The sequence below is a fragment of the Ursus americanus genome, chromosome 18, assembly GCF_024610735.1.
Source record: "Ursus americanus isolate L20-20 chromosome 18, mUrsAme1.1.p, whole genome shotgun sequence".
NCBI classification, from domain to species: domain Eukaryota; kingdom Metazoa; phylum Chordata; class Mammalia; order Carnivora; family Ursidae; genus Ursus; species Ursus americanus.
In genome coordinates, this window is record NC_142144.1 from 48,297,750 (window position 1) to 48,311,224 (window position 13,475).

At 38.8% G+C, this 13,475-nt stretch overlaps 1 protein-coding gene across 3 annotated transcripts in view; it reads right to left on the reverse strand.

The window, feature by feature from the left end:
• Positions 1-13,475, reverse strand: part of ADAMTSL1 (ADAMTS like 1) — an 874,799-nt gene that overhangs the window by 210,916 nt on the left and 650,408 nt on the right. For all 3 annotated transcript variants that reach the window (XM_087869620.1, XM_087869619.1, XM_045780274.2), the window contains exon 10: positions 11,087-11,225. In XM_087869620.1, coding sequence (XP_087725746.1) covers positions 11,087-11,225 — 139 coding nt within the window. The remainder of the gene's footprint in view (positions 1-11,086; positions 11,226-13,475) is intronic.

Below are 13,475 nucleotides of genomic sequence, written 5' to 3' on the forward strand. Positions count from 1 at the left end.
CATAAATAAGAGGACGTGACAAAGAGGGTAGTTTCTGAAGAAATGACTGAAAGGTATGAGGATACATGAGAGAAATTAAATTTAAAAGACAACGGGAAACAAAGCTATGAAAGATAGATTTCTATTCCCAGGAGAGACGACCATTGGCATACTAATTTACTTGTTTATCTTACATGACTAAATTTTCTCTATATATCTGTATGATTAAAGTTTTTGCGCCCATTTGCATGGCTAGATTTTCACTGTGTATGGATGTGCATTACCATAAAGTAACAATATTCATGAAACTGGATGAGGAAGGTCAAGATCCCGCAGCTCTAACAGAAAAATGGAATGAGCCCTAACATCAAACTTTTCTCCCTGTTTTTCCAAGTTAGAGAAACTTCCTCTTCTTTTCTGCCTCCTTCTGACAGACAAATTGAATGTGAGAGACTGATCCTATCTTTTATCATAATCATGTGATCTTTTTCCAATAATTCTTATGTCTAGCAATTAAGGGAATTTTCTTCTTAAAAGAGCTATATTTTTAAAGAATTCTAACCTTCCAAAGTTCTTCTAATAACTTTGGGTACACATCTAATAGCAGTTAATTAAGAAATCATTGAAATGGACTTTGCAGTTACAATTGAGCCAACCCTAGTATTTTTACTCATGCCTACACACCTTCAAAATGAAAAATACGGTTTGTTGTCTTCTCTTCTGAAAAATTTTATAGCTACGATTTGTTATCCTCAATATTAGAATAAACTATTGCAGATCTCTGCCAATTGATTTATCAGCTGATGATATTTAAAATGGAGGCAATAATATTGAAGAAAACAGGCTAGAAGAGGAGAAGGGGAAAAAAAGGGGGTGTATATAGAATTCAAGATGTTGGGCTTTGCTTTGGACTGATTTAGAAATTGTGTTTTTGTTTGCACAAGGAGCTCCGAACCTGGATTCAACAGAACTATAGCTATATTTGTCTTTCTATGGCATGGGTCATGGTGAAGACTCATAAAATCATTCTATGGCACCTGTGAAAACAGAAAGATATCAAAACAATGGCGCTCTGTCCAGTCTTGTTAATGCATGCTCATGTGTATGGGCTCTGCTCTCTCTAGGGGTTCATGCCATGGCCCTGGCCTTTCACCACACTGTCACAGAAGGGTAGGCACGGTGGCCTAAATGTAACTTCCTATTGCTTACCTTTAAGAAACTTGGTCTTTTTCTTAGGCAAAGTGTACATATTGAAGAATGATGAAAAGGATGACATTCAGGGACTTTAAGAAGCTCTTACCATGTTTTGGTCTTGATGTGTGTGTGTGTGTGTGTGTGTGTGTGTGTGTGTGTATGCGTGTGCTTGCATTCAGACATAATGGGTGGGAAGTGCTGAAGGAGGCAAAAATAATTTTTAAAAAATGATCAGAAGGGAAGATGTAAAAAACAGTTGGTTTGGGGTAAAACCACGTGTTCTTCATTGCCTTAACTATTCTGATCCCTCATGCACTTCTTACACTGGGCAGCGACCTGACTCCATTGGACTCCCCAACATCAGGGATTGTGGTGGGAAAATAAGAAGATGAGGATGAGGTCATTCTGGGCTAACGTGGTGTAAAGTAGAAAAAAGATATGGAACCTCATCCTCTCAAGGTACACACCTTGCTGAACTGTCCAATGATGGGAGAATGCTTCCATGTTAAGATGGGCTCATGTAATGAAATATTATGTAGTCATAAACATGAAGACTTTTGAAACATTTTTAATGACACAGACAATGTTCAAATGTAATGTCAACTAAAGAAAATTCAATGCAAAGTGCAACATACCATGTGAACCACAATATTAAGAAAATTCATGTGTTCATAAATCTATGTAATCATTTTTGTAGTGCATATATATGTGTCTACGTATGTGTAAATACATATAAGTAAGTAAGTATGTATTTACAGATACATATGTCACAGAAATATATTAGGAAAAGACCAAAAACTGTTGCTAGTTCCTGGTGTTTGCCTTTGTATTTTTATGTTTTTCTGTTTCCCGAGTGTTCTATAATGTATAGTCACAGGAACTAGAATATTCAAGCAAGACAAAATACAAGTCTGAGAAAGTGTAAGGCAGGAACATTTAAAAATATGATATAAATGGATGAAATGAGGCCATCACTGCAAATCCCAAGTGTCACTTAAAGATTATCAAGTCTGTTTTGGAATCATCTTAGAAGCTATTTTAAAAAAATATCCCCGACTTTAAATGGCTTTAAAATCAATCCATATTCAGGCTCACACTATTTAGTAAATCTCTTTCTTCAAGAAAAATCCTAATGGAACTATCTCTAGGACAGCCTAATTTGTGGGGTTCTGGGTTCTTTTTATAATGGAAATGAACCATAACAAGTCCTTTTCATGGTGTTAAGTGTCCCTTTCTGTAAATCTCTAATGACCTCTTGCTGCTTCTCCTGAGCTGCAGGAAGTCATTGCTGACTTCCTGACAGCTGGATATGCTCTAGCTTTGTCAAGCTCAGTGTGTCCAGATAGTTCGTTATCTTCCCCCACAAATTACTTCTTCTCCCGTGATCACTGTTAGTGTTCAGAGTACTACCATCCTCCCATCCACCCAGGCTAGACACTACGGGACATCTTCATTGCTTCTCGTTCCCGTGCTCCCTGCTGGCACACAGCTCTGCCAGTTGTAAAGTCTGGCCAAGTACATCTCCTTGTGCCACAAGTTTGGGCCCTTTTGCAGTGGTCAGGTAACAGATCTCTGCCTGCAGGACTGCCTCCTCCAACCCAGGCTGCTCACTGCTGTCACAGTAACTACTATTTTACTTCCCAACTCAAAAGTCTTAAGTGGCTCCATGACGCCCAGTGAAATTTCTTAGTCAAGGGCTACCTCTTCTAAAGCTTGTCCTTAATTTCCCTCTCAACATCTGGCCAGAAATTCATTCTTCCTCTTCCAAACACCTATCACACGAATTCCACTCATCACTGTTAAGTATCTACTAAGTTCTAATTATGTATAAGTTTTCTTTGGTTTAATACCATGGGATAGAATCCATATGGATTCTCTACTGGATCTCTTAACACCATGCCTGGGGCAGAGGCGATCAGTGTATAGTCACTCAATGAAGTCATGCTGTTGGTATGCAGACATGGTACCATCCAGAATGAAAGCAAACAAATAAAACCAGGTCAAAGACGCTCCCCAACCAACTGTCACTCACTGTGCACATTTTTAGTCCCGCTCCTTGCCTTCCTCTGGCTCTGCCACCTGTGCGAGAGGGCAGACTGTTTTGGTGGGGGGGGGGCGGTTGGCAGTTAAGGAAGGCTGCTCTGGTAGCAGAGAAGATTGAGGGATTTGGGGTGGAGACAGGACAGCTTAATGACACCTGTACTTGTAGCCTGCTTGGCTTAACTCTGCATCTCTTCCATTGGGGATCTCCCAGAAATAGCCATGGCAGCTTGGAAAGATCCCTTTCCTGTCTCATGTGTGGGGGCCCAGACCCTAGTTGATTCTTCTTTGCCTTTGCCATGGTACCAAGCATTGAACCTGGCACTAGCCAGGCACTCGATTAAAAATTGAATGCAATTGTGGGTGGCGGAGGGAGCTCTGGCACAGAAGAGAGTACTTCTCTTGACGACTCCAGGGCAACAGAAACCAATCTCTTCCTAAGCAACAGTTTAGGATGGGGCAGGAGAGAAATGACCAAAAGTTGGGAAAGACACAAGCGTTCACTTTTCCTGGGTCATAGAGCACAAAGGATTATGATATAATAAGGAAAAGGACCCCCTGAGGAGCTGGCAATTGAACAGTCAGTTCTCTTCTCTGTCACTATCTTTCCATGGGATCTTGAGTGCCTTTCATTTGGACTTCTGCCACATCTAAGTACTGGACGAAATCAGGAGTGTTAAGATGAAGTAGCAGTGAGGGCCTGGAAATCCACCTCATGGAGCTCTATCTCACCTCTCCTCTTCCTAGGGGCTGCTGAAGGCAGAACTTGCAGCTCTGTGGACCACAAACTGAAAACTACTGAACTAGGTGATCATCTCAAAATCCTTCCTACTCTAATTATTTGGTGACTTCTTAAAGCACCATGGGCTTCCCTAAGCAAGATGTGATGAAAATGAGAAAATAGGTCACAATCGTTTTTTAAACCATTGTACCTACGAGGCAGCATTCATTTATCTTTTGGAACCAGACCAAAAGAACCCTGTTTCATCATCTAGGATTTGAAAACATTTTTAAGGCACATATTCATTTTTCTGCTATGAAACCACTGGGGAGTTTTTGATCATTTGACCCAGTATATTAATATTTCCTCACATTGATATTTCTGTGGTTCATATTTTTTATCTTAGTGAATGCAATTTCTGAACTGCTTTTCAGTAAGGGGGACTAATATTTCTTTGGGCTTTGTTTATCTCTTCCTCTGCTTCCCCAAGTGATTGGTCACTGTTTGGATTGAGTAAACATCAGTAGTTACGCTTATGTAAAAGAGGCTTGTCTAACCTGGGTGTGTAGTCATTTCAAAGACCCAGAGGACCAAACTCTGCATTGACATGTAAAGTTGTCAGTACTGTACTCCTCGTGGGGGGTCTTAAGCCAGATGTTACGGGGTGCTAAAGGCATCATGAAGAATAACGTATCTGGTGTGAATCGGGTCACCTGAATTTACATAGTAGAGGAGGTAACTCTGGAACTGGAAGCACTTATATTTACAACCCAGCTTTCTTTTGCACAATCTAACCTGGGGCAGATCACTCAACCTCTTTAGCCTTCCGTTTGTTTATCTGGAAATACAGATAATAATCTCTGTCCTGCTAACCTCCCAGGGACTGTAAAACTGAATTGAGATAATGGAGGTGAAAGCACTTGATAAACTTCATAAAGAAGTAACGTTGGGTAAGTCATTGTACAGGCCTGGCTCTCAGTTTGATAATGATAGCTGACTTCTGCGGAGTGCTTGGCATCTTACTAAGAGCCGTATGTTTATTATCTCATTGAACCCTCGTAACTACTCTCTTACAGGAATATTATACTCATTTTACAAATGGCAAAACTCGGGTCTAGAGAAGTTAAGTAAAGACGTTACTAGCTAGTAAAGCCAAAGTGATAAGATTGAGGTTAAAATGGAGGATGATGATAATACCTGTGCCATTAACTCGCAAGTTAATTAAGAGAATTGCATAAATAATTATGCTTTTCAAAAGTGTAAGATGTAATGTAACAAGTGATTATCGTTATTAGTAGTAATGAGCTGGTTTGGTAGAAGGACTGATTTGCCCCAATAACAGACTTATAGCTGATTGTCTGATGATGATGATGATGATAATGATGATGATGATGATGATGATGATGATGATGTGTGTGTGTGTGTGTGTGTGTGTGTGTGTGTGTGTGACTATAAACTTAGGAAGGGTATGACCATGCATCCTAAAAAGAACCAGAACTCTGCTTTTCTACCTCATTGTAGATAACGAATGAACGTGGACATGGGATTTTATGGTGATCTTTCTTATTGCTTACTCATTAGCTTCTCAGAGCAATATATTCAAATGGGGTTGATTAAATGGAAGTTGTTACTTTTCTAAATCATTTACCTCTTGTAACAAAACAAAAAGACTTCCAAGATTAGGAAAACATTTCATTATACTTTAATTGCTAATGAAGCAACCATCTTCTAGTCCTTGCATTGAGTTCTCCTTTTTTGGAGACATGGCATAAATCCCATCTGAATTAAATGGCAATGTCTCAACAGCTGGTTAAGTAGGGATTATTAGGCAGTTGCACATTGCGATTTATGGAGATGCTAATTATCTTAATTTCTCATGGTTGTTGTATTTTAAAAATCTGATACACATGATTTACTTTGATGAAGATATTTTTTAGGAATTTGTGTCTCTTGCTGTTAAAACAACAGAGAACTCCATTTCTAGACTCAGAGAATTCTGGGGTCCCATCTTTTCCTTTCATGGAGGAAAAAGCCAATTTCTGGAAAGTTTAGCAGTTTCTCTCTGAGGTAACATCAACATTATTGTAATCATGATCTTAGTCATAATAGCTGGAGCAACTAACATTTTTGAGTGCTTATCATGTGTCAGACATTCTGCTAAGCTCTTTAAATGTCTTTGGGCATTTATTCCTCATGATGACTCTGTGAGGTAAAAAATACTGTTATTTTCCTCACTTCACAGGATAAAATACTGAGGCTTAGTGAGAACAAGTCACTGGCCAAAGGCTCCTGGACCAGTCAACGGCAGAGCCAGGATTCCAAGCCAGCCTCTTTGCTCCAAATCTCCCCTCCTAACCACCAGTCTGTATTGCCATTGGACTAGTCACCAAGTTAGCGTGACCAGGTTTTTACATGCCCACTACACATAATGGCTCTCGCGATGCAGATTATTTCTTTAAAGTTGCATTAAGATTCAATCTGAGATTCTGTTCACGATTTGGATCATGGCCAGGGATGACTTATGCAATTGGCTGTCAAATTAAACGGAGCTGGACAAAAAAGTCCACTGGAACTCACTGAGAACCGCCGCTCGGGGCATGCAAGTTTGGGCATTTGCTCAGGACTGTTGCTCTGAATTCCTTGAGGGAAGGGGGAATCTGGACGCAGTTTGGGCTAGAAACGGATCTGTTTGCTAATGATTGTGACCATGATAGTGTGATGAGTGAGAGCTTTTTTCACTTTTCCAACCCTTGCCAATTTAAGCCCCCTTCATTACTGCCTTGGAGGGAACACTGGAGACCCGTGCCAGAACACATCTGCAAAGGTGGCTCTCTGATCTTCTTACAAACAATGTCTTGCACAATTTCCCCCAGACAGCATTAACAGTCATTCCGGTCTCCTAGACTGAGCAGTATGAGGCCCAATGTAGCATAGTTTACATTGAAAGCCACTCTAAAAACATAAGGTGCTTATTAGCTGAACTAAAACGATGCCTTTTTAGTTGTTGCTGAACTGTAGGCATACAGTTTGAGGCTTTCCAGCCACATGATGGATTTTAGCCTTCACCTGAGAGGTGAAGATGATACAAACATTGCACAAACAAACAACAACAGAAAAGGCATTTAAAAAAATGTCCCCTGGTGTAAGACAGAAGCTGGATTATGGCACGGCAGGCCCGAGAGAGGATTTTTACATTTGATTAGATTCCAAACGTCTTAGCGACATGGGAAAGGGTCCATACTATCGGGTTACCTAAATGCAGTGGAAAACAAATTAAACTTGCTGTAGATCCTGGACTTATAGGAGGGGCATGCCTCTGGGCTCCTGGGGGTACCCAAGTTGGGACCGCCACCAGAACACTGGAGAGCGCATATGACGGGATTAGTGATGTCATAGCTCTGAGTCACCAATGAGAAACATTCTTAATTTTAGCTAAAAGCCATTCAATTTTTAACTTCACTCTCTCTTTCCTTCCATTATAAGTGTTAAGTTTTGGCTTCCTTTTTGAGACCACTTTTGACTAGGAAACAAAGTATTTTACCACTTCATAAAAATGACTGCATAAAAGACACCAGCGGAGAGCAACAAAAGCTCTCTTGGGACGGAACTTCTGGCAGCCAGGTAGGCTCAAATGTTGGTCTAGTCATATAAGGGATTCATATTCCTGCCTCAGCAAAATGGCAAGTTACTACATGTCATGGATATTCGGGCTTGGTTTAGAAGAGTGGAAACCAAGAACGCTAAATCACTGAATTCCAAGGGTCCACTGTACACAGTATGATCTCATCTATGTTATGAGCTAGAGACAAGACTGGGAAGAAATACAGCAAAAGCATTAACACTGGTGATTTGCGGGCACTGGAGATTATTAGGGAGGCTTATTGTTTTCACTATAGGCTTTTAACTCATCGACATTTCTTAGTTGGCATTAAGCATCAGGGAAAAAAAAGCCATAAAAACATGAAAATTATTTTGAAAACATGGGCTAGACGTCAACAGTCTCTTTAGCTTCAAGAACCATTAGGTGAGCTGATCCACAGCCATGTGAACCAGTGGATACTGTCAGTGAGTGAAATGAGTAAGGGATGTCATTTAGTTCGCTAGTTCAATGGTAAACATTTAGTTATTAGAAAGTAAATGCATGCAAACAATGAGGCTATTTTGGTAGACAGAAAAAGATTGGATAGCAAGGATTATGGCGAATGGTCACCATAACCAGTCTATGTCTCGCTTGTTTTGGTTTTTGATGTGTAGCAATGAGAGGATTCCTACTATTACAGAGAAGCAGATGGTTAATGGTAGCAGTTTTTACAGCTCGCCCTGCAATCTCAGGATCTTTAGTTTTCAGCCAAATAGACATATTGAAGAACTTAAGGATGAGGGCAAAAAGTAGTTACTTTGGTGGTATAACACTTTTACAACTGTTACAACAATGCTTACAATTTAGCTGAGCTTGAATAAGTTAAAATTAGTTTAACATGTTTGAATATATGAACTTCTTGTGACTTCTTGTTTAAAAACACTTCAAAATATATCAAATGAAATTCAGTGAGGCAACTATGTGGAATTACAGGTTCTGTAGGCAAAGTCTGAAAACCACTAACTGAACGCAACAAACAACCCTCTCACCCCCATTTCATGGGTGAGAAAACTGAGGTCCAGAAGGGTAAAATAGTAAACCTAGGGCTCCAGACTCATTAGTTAGCGCACTTTCTGCTGTCCATGGTACTTCCCAGCCTTGACAGGCAATAAACTTGGTTGTGTGAATGGGATTTTGCTTTCAAATAATTACATAATAGGCCCCAAATCCTAGTCTCATGCAGGTAAAGGGGACAAATAACTCAAGGGTTAGGTTAAAAAAATTTCTTTTGGAATTCAAAAATATCTGACTGTACTAAGAACGTCTACATTTTCCCTTTTGGGGGTTTCTGATTGGAGACACACAGGCGATAGTTTGAAGTCATTGGGTCACTCCTGATTTGACTATGAGGCAGTTAAAGCTGTAGTCAGAAAGCAGTTTCTTGAGGGTTTGACTCTGCAATGTCTAAAGGGAGGGCAGACCTTTGTTATACAGTATCTTCCTCTCTGGGACCATCACTTCCTGTTTTCTCTTGGAATTTAGAAAAGTTGCTTTGATCCCAGGTATGCAAATTAGTGCAATGAATTTCCCAGTGATCCTGAAGTATCTTAACCTTGGAGCAGCAAATCACATTCCCTAAAACAGCTTCCTCTTAAATCTCTCCTTCTGTTAAGTCTTAATTTTTACAGCTTTGTTTAATTACCTCTGTAATAAAAAAGCAGCTTCCTGACATTTGCCTCTAACTTACTTTTTCTTTCTCTTTTCTCAGTTTTCTTTTTTTTTCTCAAGAGCCACCTGTCCCAACATTTATACATGTGCTGTATTAGATGTTTTAAAATAACATAGGATGCAGACAAAGCATAAATTTCACAGGCAAACCTCTTTCATTATAACATGGCCTTTTGCTTTTGGATAATAAGAAATGGGCTGCAAATATTACTCCGACAGAGAAGATAGATAAAAATCAGAAGCCAGGAAAAAAAATTAAGTAAATTATAAACATTTTCTTAAAATTGTTAACAAAATGCTTTTATCTCACAACTGTCTTCCACGGCCATCTCCTTATGGAAGGTTTTTTTTCCCCAGTTGTGGGAGTAAATCCCTCATTTCTCCTAGAAATTCACACACAAATTTTCATGAAAAAAGTGTGTAAAGACTTTCAAAGTCTTCCTCTGGCTGAGTCCACCTGTCTATGCTTTTCACACACTGGTCTTCTGGTATAGATATAAAGATGTATAATAACTAGAATAATTTAAAAATAGGGTTGAATTGCATTAGTTATAATTATCTTGGCTAAAAATGCTTCATACTCTTAATATTTCCAAAATCAAAAAAAGTCCAAGCAAAATTTTAACACCTCATTCAGTTTTTAAACCATATCCAATTTTCAATGCATAATTTTCTGGCGTAACATGAACCTAAATTAAATGAAATTTCACCTAAATTTTATAATTATAAAATATTGATTCTGTGTCTTTAATGAAAACCTGTTATTCTGAGTTCAGTTTAATGGGCTAAGTATCTGCAATAGGCAATTTTGCATCACAGGCAGAATTTAGAATCCATGAATATGAGACAGAGTACAAGAAAACAAACTTTAGAAAGTTAACAGCAGAAAACAAAAACTTCAAAGATAGAGTGATTTTCATGCATGTTTCTCATGTACTATTTTGACTATTTGAAGTTTTATATATATAATTACTAAACTATGATTTTAAAAATAATATTGAGGTGCTTCTCAGAAATCCAAGGAGCCCGGGGAAGGGTTTTTTTTATCTTTTGGTGTTCACGATTAGTTTTGTAGGACAAGATTTTTTTTTCTATATCTTCTCTCCTATGCTGAGAATAAGGAAGCTAATAAAGAGATTTACCAAGAGGTGTGACAACTACAAAACAAAGAATGTCACACAATGAACAGACTGCTGACCTGTGCTTTTATGACTTCTCATCTGTTTTATGATGCTTCGTTTGTCTGTGTGATTCTTAAATCTAACTGAGGGCCAACCATGGTTGCCAAGAAGCCATAGCGATGGTGAAAGTGTCGAGTGTCTCTTTAAAGTTCCTAATTAAAAAGACCTTTTAGAAAAATCTGATTATTGAAAATAAGTCCTGCTTTCTCTTTAACAAACGCTGAGTTTGTTATAATTAGAGCTGTTCTGAGAGTGGTTTCGATTCCAGTTGTGGACCACCCCTGGCTCAAATGGGTCAGTTGTGGTCCTTAAATATGGTCTCCTCTGATCATGTCACTGATCCAGTGACAGAGTTATAATGGAAAGACTCCTGAGAACACTGTGCCACCACATTGGCCTTGACCTTGCTAAGGGCAGATGGAAGTGCCAGAATCAAAAGAAATCAGAAGAGAAAATAACTCTGAAGAGTGCTCCACAAGTGGAAAATCTGTAGACCCTGGGAGGGCATCATCTAGCTTCAAGAGCAAGGGGCATGGGGACCAAGAACGCGTGATTAGGAATGGACACTGGACAGGGATGCTTATTTTTCATTAAAAAAATCTAAGAAGCTTAGTTGGAACTCGATTGATGTTTATGACAAATAAACTGGTAAATTTGACTGACCTGGCTGGGCAAGGATCCAAGTTGCACTCTTGAAGTTTGGGTTTGGGTTTGATGTTCTCCGGGTAATAGTGACAGTATTGATCAGCAACCACGCGGTTGCTCCGAAGATCGTAACACTCCGCCGATGTCAGCTGGTAACCTGTAGTATCAAACCATCCCGGCAAGTTTAAAACACACAAACCATGGTAAAATATAGCGCAATACATTTCTTTATGCTTTTTGGCCATCTCACATTAATGGGAATTCCTCCCCAGTGCCTCAGTAATTTCCAGGACAAAAGACAGATAAACGGAAGGCTCATTAATTTTTGCAGACCTCAAATATTATTTTTCCACTCAAATTTTAATATTTAAGTTTTACGATAAGGTTTGAATTCCAGAAGGGCAGGGCTAGGTGATAAGACTCTGTGGTAAGTCCTATTCTTATCCATTTGCTTTGTATAATTGAAAAGCATAACGCAGATTTCTGTCTCCAAAAAAGATGATCAATATTTATTTGCTGACTGTCTCGTGCAAGGATGCAAAACTGCCTCCCTTGTATCTGGGGCACGAGGGAGAATAAACTTCCAAATCGATCAATAAAAAAAACTCAGATACTGTTTCCCTGGCTGAATGGGGGACAATGGGAAACAGCACAAAGATCAGGTCCGGCCAGCTGCCTGGGAACATGATCTTTCTCTAAATTCAACCTGAGTAGGTTAGGCTGAGTAAATGGAGGATGAAGATCCTAACAGTAGCCACTAGGAGTCCCCCAGGACGATGACGATAACAACAACAACAACAACATCCCCCTAATGTTCAACGTCGTCCTCACCTAAAATCCTTTGCCAATGCTCCTTAAATTAAGTCTCTAGCTGATATTTTTTAGTTTCCATGCACACGTTTCCACCATTTAGAGAATTCTTTTAAAAAATAGCATTGCAGAGTACGACTTCGTTGCATTCACAACGTGCTGGACCTTGCCCACCTGCCTCTTTCTTGTCCTGTGTGTTTCTGGTGAGGTGGTGATGAAGACTGAGATTCTTAACGTGAAAAAGAAATGTACATGGAGAAGTTTCCCCCCCCCCCCAGTTTAGGCTTTTGTTTCATTCTGACCCTAACCAACCTCCAAAATATATTCTCCCCGGGCAGGTGGCTGAATACTGTTATTGCTAGATACGTGTTAGCAAGTCAGAGCTAGAGTAATTAAAGGCTTGCAAAAGATTTTAGGAAATCAGAAGGAGGCTTATAAACCAGATTTCCTGGCTTGGGGCTGTGTTCTCGGACCACCCGCAAAAATTAATTGTTCATTAAAGACTTGAAAAAAGACCTTTTAACAATTTTACTGTAAAGATGAAAAGCATGGAAAGTAATAGGTAAAAACACATGTTCCATTAAGTTTTTTATTTCATAAGAAAATCAAAGAGAAAAATGACATTGTAAATAAGTAAATATACTTTTATTTTTCAATTAAATTGTATTCTAAAGCAGATAATGTTATGATAAACTAATCATTTTATAATTAAAAATTATAACTTATAGTTTTTATAAGCAAATCATTTTATAATTTCTATAATTTTACAATTTTCGGTATAATGATTTCTACTCAAGGACAGAATTTATCATGTAGTAAAATGTGGGCATAAGCAATAAGTGGATTATATAACTGAGATTATGATTTTTTAAAAACCATAATTTGTCAGCTTACAAATGTAGTTGTCAGGCCATCCGAGGGTGTGTGAAATGAAGGTTTAGAACAAAAACGAAATAAATGACCAGATAATTGTGTTTTCAAACATTTCACAATGTAATTGGAGTTGCAATTGTTTGCTTACACTGAGCAAAAATGGTCAACCCGTTGAATGTGGAACCAGCAATATAAAAGGGAACTCAGAGATCATTTTTTCAGTAATTTTCAAACTGTGGTCCGCAAAGTGGGAGGAAGGCTGATTTCCACATAGCTCCTAAATCTGCCTTCTGAGCAATACTCCTTTTATCTGGGCTTCCTAATAAGATTTCTGTTGAAGCAAGGTTTTGATTGCTCAAAACATCTGAAGACAACTAATGCTTCTACTTTTTCACTTAGATGCGAGGAAAATTCGGCCGAGAGGGGTTGGATATATATGAATCTAACATTAGTTGTCTTATTATATAGCAAGGCATCAGCAAGGGTACTGAAAGTATACTCCATCAGCAGCTCCGTGTGAAACTGGCACAGTGGGCATATTACTGAAATGTTACTTCTCACAAAGCACGGTTTGCATTTTAAGAGAAAAGAAAAAATAATTATTTGCTTGGATTTCTTTCTTTCTTTCTTTTTTTTTTTTTAAAGATTTTATTTATTTATTCGATAGAGATAGAGACAGCCAGCAAGAGAGGGAACACAAGCAGGGGGAGTGGGAGAGGAAGAA